An 18,640-nucleotide genomic window follows, 5' to 3' on the forward strand; every position below is an offset into this window, starting at 1 on the left:
TGTATTTCGTTACCTGACGCAACTGTTTGGCTTTTCGGTTTGTGTCTTTGTTCTAGTGTTTTCATTGTTTAATAAATATAATGAACACTTACCACGCTGCGCTTTGGTCCCCTCTCTACGACAGCCGTAACATTATGTCTCTGAAATGTTTTGCACAAATTTGTTTAGTGAGCATTTCTCCTTTGCCAAGATAATCCATCCACCTGACAGGTGTGACATATCAAGAAGCTGATTAAACAGCATGATTATTACACAGGTACACCTTGTGCTGGGCACAATAAACGGCCACTCTAAAATGTGTTTTGTCACAGAACACGATGAAGGAAAAAAGGAAACCGCACACTGCTCTTGATAGTATCACTGATATTTAATAAGCTTACGTATCGGCCTAACGGCCTCCGTCAGAGCTTTTGTGAATTTTCTGAAAACAGCACCTCTATGTAGACCTAGCCCCACCCACATCCGTTCCACGTATGGAAAGGGGTTGGAGGCAAAGGAAAAATAAATAAGTGCTACCAAACATAACAATATGCATTTCACAAATATTACAAAAGTGTATAGATAAGACGCATTGAATACGTCAATAAAATCACAATGAGGACATAGCAAGTTTTCATTAATCATTGGGTACATCATACGAAAATCATCAGAGTAATCTTAAATAGGGACATATTTCAAATTCATAACATAATATACATAGGCATTTCATCATTAAGTCCTTTAGGAAATAATGTCTGGAGGGTGAAAATCCGAAAACATTCTCTTTTACTCAGAGTATTATTAATATCACCTCCCCTGTCTGATATCTTAACTTTCTCTATGCCACAAAATCTAAAGGTAGAAATGTAATGTTTTAGGTCATTAAAGTGTACTGCGACTGGATAATCCCTGTCGTTTCTCCTGATTGAACTTTTATGTTCACTAATTCTCTGTTTGAGAGAGCGGGAGGTCTTACCGACATAGCAGAGCCCACATGGACATTTAATAATGTAAATAACATGGGTGGTGGTACACGTAATGATATCGTTTATTTGAAATCGTTTTCCTGTGTGGGGGTGGCAGAAATATTCACACTTCATCATATTGGTGCACTGTGCGCATCCTCTGCATTTATAGCTACCATTTGGTAGAGGGCGTAAAAGAGCCTGGCTGATTTTCTTTCGTGGCTGGCAGTTGGCATGAACCAACTTATTGCGTAAATTGCGACCTCTCCTATACACAATGAGTGGTGGATTTTTAAATTCAGCAGGCAAAGCTGGGTCCGATGATAAAATATGCCAGTGTTTCTTGACCACACCTCCCACTTTTCGCGAATTCAAAGTATATGTGGTTGTGAACATTACGGAGTGTTCTTTTGCTTTAGCGGGTCTTTTTTGTAACAAATCATCTCGTGTTTTTCCCAATGCCAAATGAAGAGCTTCATCCACACATTGTGGCGAATAGCCTCTTCTTAGAAACCAAATGCGCATCTCCGCTGCTTTTTCTAGATAATCATCTTTGGAGTGGCATATACGGCGCAGTCTGAAAAACTGGCTTCTAGGAAGTCCTCTTTTTAATGGCTCAGGATGGAAGCTGTCCCCCTGTAATAGAGTATTTCTGTCTGTTTATTTTCTATACAGAGTTGTAAACAGGGTTCCATGTGATTTCTCCATCCACATATCGAGGTAATGAACGCGTTGAGTGTCACTTTCAATAGTACATTTGAGATTGGGATCAATGTCATTGAGTAGTGCCATAAAATCTGACAGCTCTTGTTCAGTTCCTTCCCATATGCAAAAAAATGTCGTCAATATATCGATACCACTTCAGGATTTTATTCAAAAATGGTTTTTTGTTATTGACAAAACGTTCTTCAAATAGACCCACATAAAGGTTAGCATAGCTCGGAGCGAATGTGGAGCCCATCGATGTTCCATTCGTTTGGAGGTAGTATGCATCATCAAACCTAAAATAGTTATACTTCAAAACATATTCTGCCAGCTCTAGAATAAAGTTTGTTGGTGGATATTCATTAGTATCTCTGTCTCCCAAATAGTGAGCTAGTGCTGCCAGCCCCTCCACATGGGGAATGCTGGTATATAGACTCTCCACATCTAACGTGACCAAAATACAGTCTTCTTTCAAACCCGTTATTGGTGAGATCTTGTTTATGAAGTCTATAGAGTCTTTTACATATGATGGCAATGCTTGCACATGAGTTTTAATAAAAGCGTCTACAAAGTTCGACAATGGCTCTAGCATTGAGCCTATTCCTGCAACCATTGGTCTGCCTGGATAATTGCCTTGTGTTTTAGGTTGGTGTCATTTCGGTAAAATGTACAGGCATGGACGTATGGCACATTTACAGCAAAGATATTCATATTCAGGTTTTCAGATAAGGTGGTTTAATAGGGCTTGCTCCAAATTAGAGCATATATCCCTTTGGAACACCTGTGTGGGATCAACACTCACTTTTCTATAGAAACGTTCATTACTGAGTTGTCTCTGAATTTCTTCTTTATATTTTTCATAGTCTAAAACAACCACAGCATCCCCCTTGTCTGCAGGTTTAATAACCAACGATGAATCTTTCATTAATTCATTAAGTGCCTTTTCTTCTGTTCTAGTGAGATTTTTCTGAATGTGTTTTTTTGGTCTCGTATACACTGACATGGCTTCTTGTTCGACTAACCTACAATAGGTATTAATCGAAGAGTTGTTTAACTATGGGACACAACACGATGCCACAGATGTTTTGAGGGAGCGTGCAATTGGCATGCTGACTGCAGGAATGTCCACCAGAGCTGTTACCAGAGAACTGAATGTAAATTTTTCTACCATAAGCTGCTTCCAGAATTTGGCAGTATGACCAACCAGCCTCACAACCGCAGACCACGTGTAACCACACCAGCCCAGGATGTCCACATCTGGCTTCTTCACCGGCAGAATCGTTTGAGCCCAGCCACCCGGACAGCTGATGAAACCGAGTTTGCACAACAGAAGAATTTCTACACAAACTGTCAGAAACCATCTCACGACAGCTCATCTGCGTGCTCGTCGTCCTCACCAGAGTCTTGACCTGACTGCAGTTCGGCGTCGTAACCAAGTTCAGTGGGCAAATGCTCACCTTTGATGGCCACTGGCATGATGGAGAAGTGTGCTCTTCACAGATGAATACTGTTTTCAACTGTCCTGGGCTGATGGCAGACAGCGTGTATGGCGATGTGTGGGTGAGCAGTTTGCTGATGTCAACGTTGTGAACAGAGTGCCTGCCCATGGTGGCGGTGGGATTATGCTATGGGCAGGCATAAACTACAGACAATGAACGCAATTACATTTTATCGATGGCAATTTGAATGCACAGATAAACCGCGATAAGATCCTTAGTCCCATTGTCGTTCCATTCATCCTCCGCCATCACCTAATGTTTCAGCATGAAAATGCTCAGCCCCATGTCGCAAGGATCTGTACACAAGTCCTGGAAGATGGAAATGTCCCAGTTCTTCCATGGCTTGCCTACTCAACAGACAGGGGGTTCCAGTTCCCATCAATATGCAACAACTTGACAAAGCCATTGAAGAGGAGTTGGATAACATTTCACAGGCCACAATCAACAGCCTGATCAACTCTATGCGAAGGAGATGTGTTGCGCTGCATGAGGTAAATGGTGGTCACAACAGATACTAACTGGTTTTCTGATCCACTCCCCCACCATGTTTTTACGGTATTTGTGACCAACATATGCAGTAGTGCTTGTCGGAACTAGCAAACTCGGAAATTTCCAACTTCCTAATTGGTTGTAGTTATACACTGGCCACGTTCAACCAGTTTGCAAGTCGGAAATGCCCGAGTGTCGTATGTCCAAATAGCACCTGAACGCGACAATATACCCTACTAATTTATGGCGGAGTTACTATTGGTTTTTGGAAATAACAATATTACCCATGACAACATTTTTTTATAAAACTACATTTAGCTGTTAGCTAGGCAAGTTGTTGTATTTTGAGGATTAAAACTCAGACGTTTTGTGGTTGGAATATACTTTGTGAATTTAGAGGTGAGCTAGCAACTTTTTGACCGTTAGTACCTCAATGCTTTTGTTAGACTGGTTTTTTATTTGGACAAACAAAAAACAGTTGCTAATGCCAACATGTTCTGTGGATATAAAAGTTATGAGTTCCAATATTTGCATAATAGTTGTGATTGGAGGATAGCGGTGATCGAGTCAGGAACAAATCCTCTGTTCTCCTCCAGTTCATTAATTATAAAATGTTCATATTTAAAGATGGCAGAAAGGCCAGTCTTTTTGGCACGACATGGAGTACAGGGAGTGGATTAGCTAAAGACTTGGTACCCAGGCTAGGGTCAGAGGCGTCATGCCCATAGGGGGCACAGGAGCATGTGCCCTCAGATTTGTCCTGTAAAAAAAAAAAAAGATGCACACACACATATATATATATATATATATACTGCTCAAAAAAATTAAGGGAACACTTAAACAACACAATGTAACTCCAAGTCAATCACACTTCTGTGAAATCAAACTGTCCACTTAGGAAGCAACACTGATTGACAATAAATGTCACATGCTGTTGTGCAAATGGAATAGACAACAGGTGGAAATTATAGGCAATAAGCAAGACACCCCCAATAAAGGAGTGGTTCTGCAGGTGGAGACCACAGACCACTTCTCAGTTCCTATGCTTCCTGGCTGATGTTTTGGTCACTTTTGAATGCCGGCGGTGCTTTCATTCTAGTGGTAGCATGAGACGGAGTCTACAACCCACACGAGTGGCTCAGGTAGTGCAGCTCATCCAGGATGGCACATCAATGCGAGCTGTGGCAAGAAGGTTTGCTGTGTCTGTCAGCGTAGTGTCCAGAGCATGGAGGCGCTACCAGGAGACAGGCCAGTACATCAGGAGACGTGGAGGAGGCCGTAGGAGGGCAACAACCCAGCAGCAGGACCGCTACCTCCACCTTTGTGCAAGGAGGAGCAGGAGGAGCACTGCCAGAGCCCTGCAAAATGACCTCCAGCAGGCCACAAATGTGCATGTGTCTGCCCAAACGGTCAGAAACAGACTCCATGAGGGTGCTATGAGGGCCCGACGTCCACAGGTGGGGGTTATGCTTACAGCCCAACACCGTGCAGGACGTTTGGCATTTGCCAGAGAACACCAGATTGGCAAATTCGCCACTGGCGCCCTGTGCTCTTCACAGATGAAAGCGGGTTCACACTGAGCAGATGTGACAGAGTCTGGAGACGCCGTGGAGAACGTTCTGCTGCCTGCAACATCCTCCAGCATGACCGGTTTGGCTGTGGGTCAGTCATGGTGTGGGGTGGCATTTCTTTGGGGGGCCGCACAGCCCTCCATGTGCTCGCCAGAGGTAGCCTGACTGCCATTAGGTACCGAGATGAGATCCTCAGACCCCTTGTGAGACCATATGCTGGTGCGGTTGGCCCTGGGTTCCTCCTAATGCAAGACAATGCTAGACCTCATGTGGCTGGAGTGTGTCAGCAGTTCCTGCAAGAGGAAGGCATTGATGCTATGGACTGGCCCGCCCGTTCCCCAGACCTGAATCCAATTGAGCACATCTGGGACATCATGTCTCGCTCCATCCACCAACGCCACGTTGCACCACAGACTGTCCAGGAGTTGGCGGATGCTTTAGTCCAGGTCTGGGAGGAGATCCCTCAGGAGACCATCCGCCACCTCATCAGGAGCATGCCCAGGCGTTGTAGGGAGGTCATACAGGCACGTGGAGGCCACACACACTACCGAGTCTCATTTTGACTTGTTTTAAGGACATTACATCAAAGTTGGATCAGCCTGTAGTGTGGTTTTCCACTTTAATTTTGAGTGTGACTCCAAATCCAGACCTCCATGGGTTGATCAATTGGATTTCCATTGATTATTTTTGTGTAATTTTGTTGTCAGCACATTCAACTATGTAAAGAAAAAAGTATTTAATAAGATTATTTCTTTCATTCAAATCTAGGATGTGTTGTTTAAGTGTTCCCTTTATTTTTTTGAGCAGTGTATATACATTACCATTCAAAAGTTTGGGGTCACATAGAAATGTCCTTGTTTTTGAAATCAAAGCACATTTTTTGTCCACAATGTTAATGTTATAAATGACTATTGTACCTGGAAACGGCAGATTTTTAATGGAATATCTACATATGCGTACAGAGGCCCATTATCAGCAACCATCACTCTTGTGTTCCAATGGCACATTGTGTAATCTAATCCAAGTTTATAATTTTAAAAGGCTAATTGATCATTAGAAAACCATTTTGCAAATATGTTAGCACAGCTGGAAACTTGTGTTGATTAAAGAAGCAATAAAACTGTCCTTCTTTAGACTAGTTGAGTATCTGGAGCATCAGCATTTGTGGGTTTGATTACAGGCTCAAAATGGCCAGAAACAAAGACTTTCTTTGTGAAACTCATCAGTCTATTCTTGTTCTGAGAAATTAAGGCTATTCCATGTGAGAAATTGACAGGCTATCAATCAAGTTAGAGTAGCTAGCTTGTCTAACTATCTTAGCTGGCATACCTGTTGGCAAGGTTGGTAGACTTTAGAAAAGCAAGCAATAACTAAATATACTGAATAAGACGTTCCTTTCAATCTTTTACCCAGATTTGAGCAGAGATGCAGAGAAGCATATTTAGTTTCTTTAAAAAAAACACCAATCAGGAGGATACAGACAGCTCAAGAGGTATGCTTACATATGCAAAAAAATATACAGATTTCTTTGACACAGAATTAAGCATAATTGTGTCTCTAGATTGCAGGAAAAATCTGTTTTAGGTGTTTGAATAATGCTAAATTCTCCAATTTACAGACGGGGGGGGCATAGCCCCACTACGGAACACCCCCAGGCATCCTCACGTACCTTGTGCGCCCTCAGATTTTTGGGGTGCATGACACCCTTTGGCGGGGTTCATTGTAACAGGCAGCAGGGTTAAATGTCTTCAATTATAAAAATGAGGAGCAATTGAGACATTTTCTAACTTGAAGCTGATATTTGGATGAAAATTCACTACATTGACTAAAATATATGTATATTTGATCTTTTAGGCATGTCATATTGACCAAAAACCGAGTAACCCAAATGTATATTTTATAGATAGAAAAATTTAAGGAAAAAAATCATACTTTTGAATGTGAAAAGTATTCTAAGGTATTATCTTAGTTGTAATTGCAAACTTGATATAAAGAACTGCCTTCTTTTTTTCTTCTTCATTTTGTTTATATTTCTAAATAGCATATAAAATACCATAGAATTTTAAATAAGGGGTTAATTGTGATAAATGTAAAAATTTGCCCCCACTACAAATTTTTGTGAGAAAATACAACAGTAATTATTGTCATCAGCTATACCAATCTAAAGACCTCTTCTTACTGATAAAAATTATATATTAAAAAAAGAGAGGCGGCAAGAATATTGACAATTCTGCTTGAAAAATGTATGGATTCTAGCAAAAGTTACAAGGCATGTAGATACACTAACCAAGCATTAGCAGATTGAATAACATCATTCAGATTTCTACGTGGTTTCTAGTTTGAGTTTCGTTGTTACTTTGTGCCCTGGTCTCTCCTAACCGGTTGGTTCAATATTGTTCAAACTTCCCACCTGATTGTATTTTATAGGCGTATGTTTCCGAGCTGCAGAGTCACCGTGACAGGGTTGAATCCTCAGGCAAAGTATGTGTTGATGATGGACATGGTCTCGTTTGATGACGACAAATACAAGGTACCTCACCCTACCCCTCCCAGCATTAGGCTACTGTTTATTTAAATGTTGTGTTATCTATTGCTACCACAACACACACACACACACACACACTAAAGTTATAGATTAGTGTTTGTGTTTAGATTGATAAGCTTTAGAAAAATATGTTAGATACAAAACTGCAGAAGATGCTGGTTATCAATGTGTTTAGACACTAAACTGTACCTCTGTCCTGTGCAGTGGAGCAGGGATCGCTGGGAAGTGAGTGGTATGACCGAGCCCCATCTTCCCAACCGCTTCTTCATCCACCCAGACTCTCCCTCCCTGGGGGAGAGGTGGATGCAATACCCCGTCTCCTTCCACAAGCTCAAACTCACCAACAACACCCTCAACTCCAATGGCCTGGTAAGGCTTGGCATGGAAGGACCATGGCACATTTTATGACATTAAAAGTGGCATGTCACCATGACACTGTTGCAAAAGAGCTGATAGTCACTGAATGTTACTTAGACCTGGAATATGCAACTTTTTGGGCAACCCAACCAAATTCTCATAGAAATGTGAGTTATAGATCTGTCATTCTTGTTAAAAACAAGTCTAAGAAGCATTAGATCTGTTCTATGTGCTGTGTTTCTATGTGGTTAAGTAACATTTCCTGTGGTTAAGTAACATTTGTGTGTCTTTTACTTCAGTTTTGTACACCAGCTTCAAACAACTGAAAGTACAATATTTTTGGTTATGTACAATATATTTCACAGCAGTTTAGATGGTACAATGATTCTCTACACTATACTTGCTTGTTTTGTCACATAAACTGAAATTAGGCGAACTATTCGAATTTTAGCAATCTGTAGATGTGCCCTTAAGCAAGGCACTTAACCATAATTGCTAATGTAAGTCGCTCTGGATAAGAGCATCTACTAAATTACTAAAATGTAAACATAATTACAAATAATTTGTAGACTGCAAATTGACTGCAAGAAGCCCAAACAGATATAATGTTTGACTAAAACATAATCATTTCAAACCTTGCTTACATTTGTATACAAAAAGCTGTCTGTGCAAAGCTGTCATCAAGGCAAAGGGTGGCTACTTTGAAATATCTCAGATATAAAATATATTTTGATATGTTTAAGACCTTTTTGGTTACTATATGATTCCATATGTGTTATTTCATAGTTTATGTTTTCACTATTATTCTACAATGTAGAAAATAGTAAAAATAAAGAAAAACCCTTGAATTAGTAGGTATGTCCAAACCTTTGACTGGTATTGTATATTTATTTTTTCGCTGAAATTTTGGGGGCCAAATGGTGCCGCCAGTTGGAGAACCCTGATGTAAGATGAGATGGAGAGTATGTGTTGACAGGCATAGTAGTAACAGGTATCATCATATGTTCTGCAGGTGGTTCTTCACTCCATGCATAAGTACCAGCCCCGTCTGCACATCGTCCAGTCTCCAGACCCCTACAACCCTCTGTCAGGAGGCTACCTGTGCTTCACCTTCCCCGAGGCAGCATTCATAGCTGTCACTGCCTATCAGAACTCAGAGGTAAAGCCAGGACACCCTTGGGATTCTCCCAGAAGGAGATATTGGAACAGCTCTAATCCAATTGTGTTGATTAGAGTGCTCTCTGGAGGTTGAATATGGTCAATGCATGTAAAGTCTGGAATGTCAAATGCCGCTTCAAGAGAGCATAATAAGAGACGTGTACAGCACAGGAGGCTGCTGAGGGGAGAACGGCTAATAATAATGGCCGGAATGGAGCACATGGAATGGCATAAAAAAACTGGAAAGACAAAAACATTTTCAAAGACTCCAGTCACCCAAGTCATAGACTGTTCTCTCTGCTATCGCACGGCAAGCGGTACTGGAGAGCCAAGTCTAGGTCCAAAACGCTCCTTAACAGCTTCTACCCATAAAACATAAGACTGCTGAACAATTAATCAAATGGCCACCCGGACTATTTACATTGACACCCCCTCCCCCCACTCGCTGTTTATTATCTATGCATAGTCACTTTACCCCTACCTACATGTACAAATTACCTCGACTAACCTGCACCTCCACACATTGACTTGGTTACGGTACCCCCTGTATATAGCCTCGTTATTGTTATTTTATTGTGTTACTTTTATAATATTTTTTACTTTATTTAAAAATATAACGTTGTCAAAATGTAATGTTGTAACGTAAAAAATGTATCGTTGTCATTTGTAAATATTTTCTTAACTCTATTTCTTGAGCTGCATTGTTGGTTAAGGGCTTGTAAGTAAGCATTTCACGGTAAGGTTGTATTCGGTGCATGTGCTATTTTATTTGTTTGCTGCATTTCATATCATTCCACTGATTCCGCTCCAGGCATTAGAACGAGCCCATTCTCTCCAAATAAGGTGCTACCAACCTCCTGTGGTGTACAGTATTAAACTCAGCAAAAAAAGAAATGTCCCTTTTTCAGGATCCTGTCTTTCAAAGATCATTCGTAAAAATCCAAATAACTTCACAGATCTTCATTGTAAAGGGTTTAAACACTGTTTCCTATGCTTGTTCAAAGAACCATAAACAATTAATGAACATGCACCTGTGGAACGGTTGTTAAGACACTAACAGCTTACAGACGGTAGGCAATTAAAGTCACAGTTATGAAAACTTAGGACACTAAAGAGGCCTTTCTACGGACTCTGAGAAACACCAAAAGAAAGATGCCCAGGGTCCCTGCTCATCTGTGTGAACGTTCCTTAGGCATGCTGCGAGGAGGCATGAGGACTGCAGATGTGGCCAGGGCAATAAATTGCTATGTCCGTACTGTGAGATGCCTAAGACAGTGCTACAGGGAGACAGAGCGGACAGCTGATCGTCCTCGCAGTGGCAGACCACTTGTAACGACACCTGCACAGGATCGGTACATCCGAACATCACACCTGCGGGACAGGTACAGGATGGCAACAACAACTGCCCGAGTTACACCTGGAATGCACAATCCCTCCATCAGTGCTCAGACTGTCTGCAATAGGCTGAGAGAGGCTGGACTGAGGGCTTGTAGGCCTGTTGTAAGGCAGGTCCTCACCAGACATCACCGGCAACAACGTCGCCTATGGGCACAAACCCACCGTCGCTGGACCAGACAGGACTGGCAAAAAATGCTCTTATCTGACCAGTCGCGGTTTTGTCTCACCAGGGGTGATGGTCGGATTTGCGTTTATCGTCAAAGTAATGAGCGTTACACCGAGGCCTGTACTCTGGAGCGGGATCGATTTGGAGGTGGAGGGTCCGTCATGGTCTGGGGCAGTGTGTCACAGCAACATCGGACTGAGCTTGTTGTCATTGCAGGCAATCTCAACGCTGAGCGTTACAGGGAAGACATCCTCCTCCCTCATGTGGTACCCTTCCTGCAGGCTCATCCTGACATGACCTTCCAGCATGACAATGCCACCAGCCATACTGCTTGTTCTGTGCGTGATTTCCTGCAAGACAGGAATGTCAGTGTTCTGCCATGGCCAGCGAAGAGCCCGGATCTCAATCCCATTGAGCACGTCTGGGACCTGTTGGATCGGAGGGTGAGGGCTAGGGCCATTCCCCCCAGAAATGTCCGGGAACTTGCAGGTGCCTTGGTGGAAGAGCGGGGTAACATCTTACAGCAAGAACTGGCAAATCTGGTGCAGTCCATGAGGAGGAGATGCACTGCAGTACTTAATGCAGCTGGTGGCCACACCAGATACTGACTGTTACTTTTGATTTTGACCCCCCCTTCTTTTAGAGACACATAATTCAATTTCTGTTAGTCACGTCTGTGGAACTTGTTCAGTTTATGTCTCAGTTGTTGAATCTTGTTATGTTCATACAAATATTTACACATGTTAAGTTTGCTGTAAATAAACGCAGTTGACAGTGAGAGGACGTCTATTTTTTTTGCTGAGTTTATAATAAATGAGACGTGCTAATTTACCCAACAGATAACAAAGCTCAAGATAGACAACAACCCCTTTGCAAAAGGATTTCGTGACAATGGGCTGAACAGAAAAAGGTGAGACAGCCTTCTAGTAGCTTGAAACATGAACAGCAACTCACTTGAAAGTGATACAATACTCCTCCCAGTATGACTCAGAATAACTATCAAATTTGTTAGTCAGTTATTTAGTCTCCAATATGTTCCTCTTGGTAAACCTTTGAATTGTTTGCTCTGTGGGAGATATGATGATTGTGCAGAATGGTACTTAGTCGACTCACTGATCAATTAAGTGACATGTTCTTTTCCACTTAACTGGTACACATCACTATCATGTTAATAAGAAATTGTGAATAATGACAATAGTTTCTCTCTGTAGGTTCAGAGAAAAGGAAGGTCAGAGCTCCGAAAAACTAAATGAAAGACAACTCCAGATGGAATTGAAATCTTCAAATGGTATAGTCACATACAGAGGTAATAACAGAGTTTATTCAAACATCCGTAAAGGAAATTGTAAACATTACACCTAATTTCTAAAGAACGTATTTCTATTTCATACTATAAAAAATCTAGCTATGACAGTCAAGCCAGCTGTCTATTGATCTTTCCTAACATGGGAAAAGGAAACTGCTCAAGAAAATAGCCAGCAGGTGTCATTATTTCATTTTGAGACAATCCAAAGACTGTAGTAGGCTATCTACGTAGTCATTCTATACCCGTCCTCTAATGTTTATTTTAGGACATTTTAAAGAGTTCGTCAAAGTAGAAGGTGAAGGCATCTCCATGCATCGTCACTCCTTACTGTTCTAGCATCTGAGCCTGTATTCATAGTGTCTCAGAGTTGGAGTGCTGATCTAGGATCAATTTGCTATTTAATAATGATGAATACGATTACATGGATCCTAGATCAGCACTCCTTTTCTGAGACACTTTATGAGTACGGACCCTGTTCTTTTCTGTCCTGTCCTCATTGTTTCAGTAGGATCCAGACCAGTGGAGTCAGATGATGAGGCTGATGTCATCGTCTCAAGCTGTAGCTCAGGGAATTCCTATGGTGCAGCAGGATCCAGGACTGATGACATCACGTCTCTCCCTGCTGCACCTAACCCCTTAATCTCTGCCTTCATGAACTGGGGGGGCTGCGGCTGCAGCCCTGCCCTGTGGCCAGGAGGGATGGGGGGGTCCTGGACCCAATGACCCACAACACCCACACATACAACACACTTACTACCAGGGACTATGGCAGGTTGGATGATCAAGGCCATTTTCAATCTTAAAAGTGTATTAAATCAAATCATCAGCAATGAATTGTGAACGAGAATCATAATGCTTCTTCTTACCAGTCCAGTATTTCTATAGTATGATGATTGGATAAATACAAAAATAAAAACTAGGATAATATTCTGAAACTGTACTCTATTGTTCCATTTCAGCCCTGGGCAGCATAACGAAGCCAGGCATACTGGTTTATCAAACGTTGCTTCTCCTCTCTTCCTACCATACCCTCCACTGGGCCAGACTCACCACCTAGGGTCTGTTGGCTTCAGGAGGCCCCAGGCGCAGAGCACGAAACCAGTGGGGCCTCACCCACCTCACCACCAAAGAGGTCCAAGTGGTCCAGCACCAGAACTCTCCCACAGCCACACATCAGACCACCAGCCCCAGCAGCAGCCAGAGACCCATCAGGCTGAGTTTGACTACCCTCTCCCCCTGCCCCCAAAGGTCAGCAGGATGCACCTACCTGAGAGTGCCCTGCGTAGCCTGGAGATGAGCCCCTCCCCCTCGGTGTCCGGCAGCCCTTGGTCCCTCAACGACATGCTCAACAGGATCCACAGCAGTGAAGGGTCTGGGATCAACTCAGTAAGCCCCCAGGGGAAGCAGCTCCAGGCCCAGGCCCAGTATGAGAGGCCAGGCCTCGAGCTGGGGGTGAACAGGGAGCTCTGGCCACCACAGCCCAATCCACCACTACCTGATCATGAGCCAGAGTACCTGCCTCTCCACAACATGATGCGCTACCACCAGAACAGCTTGATTGGCTCTGCTGGGCTGCTAAGAGACAGCCATGTGGACCCTAGAGTGCCCTCCTGTAAGGCACCTATGCTCGACTTATAAGTGATCTCTTGTTCAGTAAACACAACAGGTCAGGTAGACATGAACATTTTTCCCCACCACTTGTGGACATTGAGCACCATCTCTGGGTAGACTTGAGGCAAATGAATATGCAATATTGAGTCATGTATAGTTCATTTCTCTTTGCTATGTTAGACGTTGCAAAACAAATCCATATTTTTCAGTTGTAGAATAGGGAAGTGGTTTGCTAGAATAAGGAACTGGGGACTCTTTTGCCCTGACATTAGATTTTTATCATTTGTAAGGGGAGCTAACAACTATGCAATAGATTTGCATCATGTCTTAACCGTCAACATGTTTCCCCACTTTCTTGGGACATTGTAATTACCAGTAAATAATGAGTGAGATTATATGTGAGATGTGTATGCAGAAGAGCAGTGCACACAAAATGATGTTTTTTTTGTTTTGATGTTAAGGCTGATAACATTAGCCATATCCATACTGTATGTATCGTTGTCATGCTAGAAAAGTTGGCTACAGCACATACAGCATAGGAGTTATGGGATGAGGATAATGTAACAGGCCGCTGATAACTGATTCTCTGAAAGAATACTGAGGAAACTGTATGAGGTGGCAGAACATTTATTACAGGGAAGTGAATAATATTTTGCAACAGTAAGATTGGAGGATATGAGGGTCACATGCTGAAATATCCATTTGGGACCAGTTTTCCAGTATTATGTAATGTAACAATCTATATAAATCCAAAATAGACAAATTCACATAAACACATTTATTAAGTCTGAATAGATATTGTATATTTCAATAATGTGCAATCTTTTTATATATATATATATAGTGCATTCGGAAAGTATTCAGACCCGGTTATACATTTGTGCAAATTTATAACAAAAAAACTGAAATATCACATTTACTTAAGCATTCAGACCCTTTACTCAGTACTTTGTTGAAGCACCTTTGGCAGCAATTACAGCCTCGAGTCGTCTTGGGTAGGACGCTACAAGCTTGGCACACCTGTATTTGGGGAGTTTCTCCCATTCTTCTCTGCAGATCCTCTCAAGCTCTGTCAGGTTGAATGGGGAGCGTCGCTGCACATCTATTTTCAGATCTCTCCAGATATTTTCGATCGCGTTCAAGTCTGAGCTCTGGCTGGGCCACTCAAGGACATTCAGAGACTAGTCCTGAAGCCACTCCTGCGTTGTCTTGGCTGTGGGCTTAGGGTCATTGTCCTGTTGGAAGGTGAACCTGAGGTCTGAGGTCCTGAGCACTCTGGAGCAGGTTTTCATCAAGGATCTCTTTGTACTTTGCTCTGTTCTTTTTCCCCCTCGACCCTAACTAGTCTCCCGGTTTCTGCCGCTGAAAAACATCCCAACAGCATGATGCTGCCACCACCACCACCATGCTTCACCGTAGGGATGGTGCCAGGTTTCCTCCAGACTTGATGCTTGTCATTCAGAACAAAGAGTTCAATCTTGGTTTCATCAGACCAGAGAATCTTGTTTCTCATGGTCTGAGAGTCCTTTAGCTGCCTTTTGGCAAACTCCAAGCGGGATGTCATGTGCCTTTTACTGAGGAGTGGCTTCCGTCTGGACACTACCATAAAGGCTTGATTGGTGGAGCGCTGCAGAGATGGTTGTCCTTCTGGAAGGAAAAGTCAAATGTGGAAAAAGTCAAGGAGTTTGAATACTTTCCGAATGCACTGTATATACTCTATAGATAAAGCTAACAGTTAAAGGCATACAATGTTTGGTCTTCAACTACATTCTAGATTCGAAAGGTAGTTTTACCTGAACTGAAAGCTGCTTCTACTCCGCTGAAATCAAATTACACTATCCATAATACATGCTATTTCTTTAAATAACATTGGCACAAAAAAGAGGGGCCAAAAAAATAACAGTTTAAAATCCAATGGGTGTTTTTCAGCTGAACAAAAACACATTTTGACCAGGGAAAGACTTCAGTATGTTTAGATAGAATATTACCCCACAACATTAGGGGCGTAGAAAGAAATTAGTTGGTGGATGGGCCTGCAGAAATATGGATGGGGCATATTGTATCATTTCTGTTTTGTTTTTGGGCCTGGCTCTCCAGTGGGTGGGCCTGTGTCCACCCATGCCTACGGCCCTGTTCAAGATTTCCAACTTTATACAATTCAAACCAGCCATTTCATCAAACAGAATACAGGTTGCATTCTGGTTTCCAGTACTGTATCACACAATTTATCACTTAAAAATGTTACGGTCTGGTCTAATATGTAAATCTTACAGAGATTATGATAAAAGCACAATAAAATAAATACAGTATTTCCAAAGAAACACTTTTGGTGATCAGTAGGGATTAGATTCTCCCCCAGACCAGCGATATACCGCCGTTGGCACTGGCAGCAGGTTAACATTACTGTAAAATAAAATGCATTTGCCTGACTACACAAACTGAATTATTCCGTTGCTATGTTTGCTACATTCTTTGGTGAATACATATCTGCATTTGTGAAGTCAAAATGAAGGGTGGAATTCATTCTTATTTATATGGTTGTACAAAACAAAGTCATCAGTGATTGGATCATCTCTAACCAATCAGAGTATCAAAGCCAATGACACATTTTAAAAACGCCACTTTACAATTTGTTCTGGCTCTGGCCCAACCCTTCAGTTTCTGGGACCAATCAGATTTGAATGAGTTTGCATTCTAGAAATCATTGGGGAGGTACTTTCTCTAATAGAGCCCCACAGTAGTGGTGTCATAAAAGTGGTCAAACAGGGAAATGATTCCAATCGTTTTTTTCCAACATTCATTTTTCCCATAGGGAATTTTAGAAACACTTGAAATAAGGGCTGTGTTTCGTGTAGGCTTACCTTGGCATGACGTTTTGATAACCATGTAAATCTCTCTTGGACAAGGTGACTTTTATCAATATATTTACGCTCAGATTTAAAAATGCTAATTAGCATCAAAGTAGACAATGCAAGACTACACATCCCTGCAAGCTCCTGCACGTCATCTCTAGCTGACACCTTTGCTTACTGGTATTGTGTCAATTTAAAACTTGCACAAGACGACTCACAGAATTGTCAATTTAAAGAAATTTAACCAATTTATTAATTACTAAATTTAGCTAGCATTAGATAGTTTATCCAGAGATTCTTACCTTTGCCTCGATTCAGCAGTCTAATCCAGATCATCATGGCATTTGTAGTTCTTTATGATAGCCACATTAGCAGATAATTAGCATTTCATTTTCTGGGGTAAATACAGGCTACTATATTGATAAAAATCACCTTTTCCTAGAGATAATTATTTTATTATTATTTCTTTTTCGGGGGACAAACTCTACTTTTTTTTTGTCCTAGAGAGATTTACACGGTTATCACAATGTCACGTCAAGGTAAGCCAAATTTAAGTGTTTCTAAAATCCCCTACAGGAAAAATGAATTGTGGAAAAACAATTGGAACCATTTCCTTGCTGACCGCCAGGTTTTAAGGGTATTATGACTCATCTAGACTCATTGCGGAGAATGTCCATGGACCTGGCGTAGCGTTTGGCCGGAGCAACATTGGTTCAGCAAGTGTCTAGAAATCCCCTAAACGCTAAAATATATTTTCATAAAATAAAAACGACTTAAAATGAACTCAAACGTCTAAACAAACTGAAATGTCTTCTTGTGTTTAAAGCACATTGGGTAAGGCATGTGGAGATAGCTGATAAATGATTGGATGGTCAACAGGTCTTGGCAGCATTGCATTCCTAGTCAAAGATATCAAGCAGCACCTTGTAAAATCCTGAAATTAAGGAGGCTAGTAAACTGTAGAGATAAATCCTTTATAAAAATGTATATGTCATTTAAGAATGGAACCACAAGGTGACATAACACAACATTGGCTACCCTAAGGGACTGAAATGCATATTATGTCATATGACATCTCAATAATTGGAAAGAAGTAGAACAAGTATTAAATCTTAGATTGACTGAGGTAATCCAGATGATCAGGAAAGCTAGCAGGACTCCTGGGTCTCTATATTAAGGCTAATCTTGAAAGTATATGGCTTCATACAGACATGAAGATCGATGCACACGTGTTCATGTGTATGCTATCTGCATGTTGCATGTCTTGTCCTAAGAAGGCACACCTCTCCCATACCCAAGATGAAGAATGAAGTGAAGATTCTAGTAAAGAAAAAGGCAAATGATATGAAGATGGGGGAGGACATTTCTACATCTCTCATTGAATTTCACTGTAGTATCACTAAACATTTTGAATTGCCAAACCATTACTTTTCCTGAGGTTTGGCCACTTGGTTGGTAAACAGGCACTGACTGCACATAATGAAACAATAAAAATGGGTGACGAAATTCTTAAAAACACTTGCACAAGTAACTGTAAAAAACCATGGGCATATCCAAGGTACTGTGTAACACAATGAAAAAAACTACAAAGACACAAGGTGAAGACCTGGCGAGACCTTTCAGACTAGAATAAGGCCTGCACAGAAAAATCAGGATGAATGCCCCTTTTCTATAATGTAGACGAGTGTAAGTACAACACAATGGGGGTAACTTCTTAAAAACAAAATATAAAATGAACGGTTGCTTTTTTTTGTTCTTTAAAAGAAAAACATTCAGTGGTCCATGCAGATGATCTGGTCCTATAGAGCTAAGGCACCAGGGGTCTAGGAAATGAAAACGACTCTACTCTTTCGTAGCAAAAAAAACAACTCTTGTATTGAAGTGTTTCTTGTTGATTTAAACCGTGCATAAGAGAGATGTATTGGAGTCAGGGTGCATTGGATTGTTTTCATGCTTGAGGGTTGGTCATCTTCTGAAGAAAAGGGATCTGTGGGATGATAAGAGAGAGATTGGGTTAGCTGCAGCCTTCAGTGGAACAA

At 41.6% G+C, this 18,640-nt stretch overlaps 2 protein-coding genes across 7 annotated transcripts in view; one reads left to right on the top strand and one right to left on the bottom strand.

Annotated features, from left to right (window-relative positions):
• The window catches only part of tbx16l (T-box transcription factor 16, like), a 22,004-nt gene extending 5,823 nt beyond the window's left edge, over window positions 1-16,181 (top strand). The window contains exons 3-9 of one of the 2 annotated variants that reach the window (XM_014197266.2): window positions 7,636-7,738; window positions 7,958-8,122; window positions 9,123-9,269; window positions 11,672-11,742; window positions 12,044-12,138; window positions 12,644-12,910; window positions 13,098-16,181. In XM_014197266.2, the coding sequence (XP_014052741.2) occupies window positions 7,636-7,738; window positions 7,958-8,122; window positions 9,123-9,269; window positions 11,672-11,742; window positions 12,044-12,138; window positions 12,644-12,861 (799 nt within the window). In that variant the 3' untranslated portion in view covers window positions 12,862-12,910; window positions 13,098-16,181. The remainder of the gene's footprint in view (window positions 1-7,635; window positions 7,739-7,957; window positions 8,123-9,122; window positions 9,270-11,671; window positions 11,743-12,043; window positions 12,139-12,643; window positions 12,911-13,097) is intronic. The other variant, XM_014197267.2, reaches the window with a different exon arrangement.
• Window positions 16,182-17,561: 1,380 nt separating this feature from the next.
• The window catches only part of flt2 (Flotillin-2a), a 40,630-nt gene continuing 39,551 nt past the window's right edge, over window positions 17,562-18,640 (bottom strand). For all 5 annotated transcript variants that reach the window (XM_014197066.2, XM_014197065.2, NM_001140036.1 and 2 more), the window contains 1 exon segment: window positions 17,562-18,588. In XM_014197066.2, the coding sequence (XP_014052541.1) occupies window positions 18,550-18,588 (39 nt within the window). In that variant the 3' untranslated portion in view covers window positions 17,562-18,549.

The sequence above is a fragment of the Salmo salar genome, chromosome ssa04, assembly GCF_905237065.1.
Source record: "Salmo salar chromosome ssa04, Ssal_v3.1, whole genome shotgun sequence".
Classification (NCBI taxonomy): Eukaryota; Metazoa; Chordata; class Actinopteri; order Salmoniformes; family Salmonidae; genus Salmo; species Salmo salar.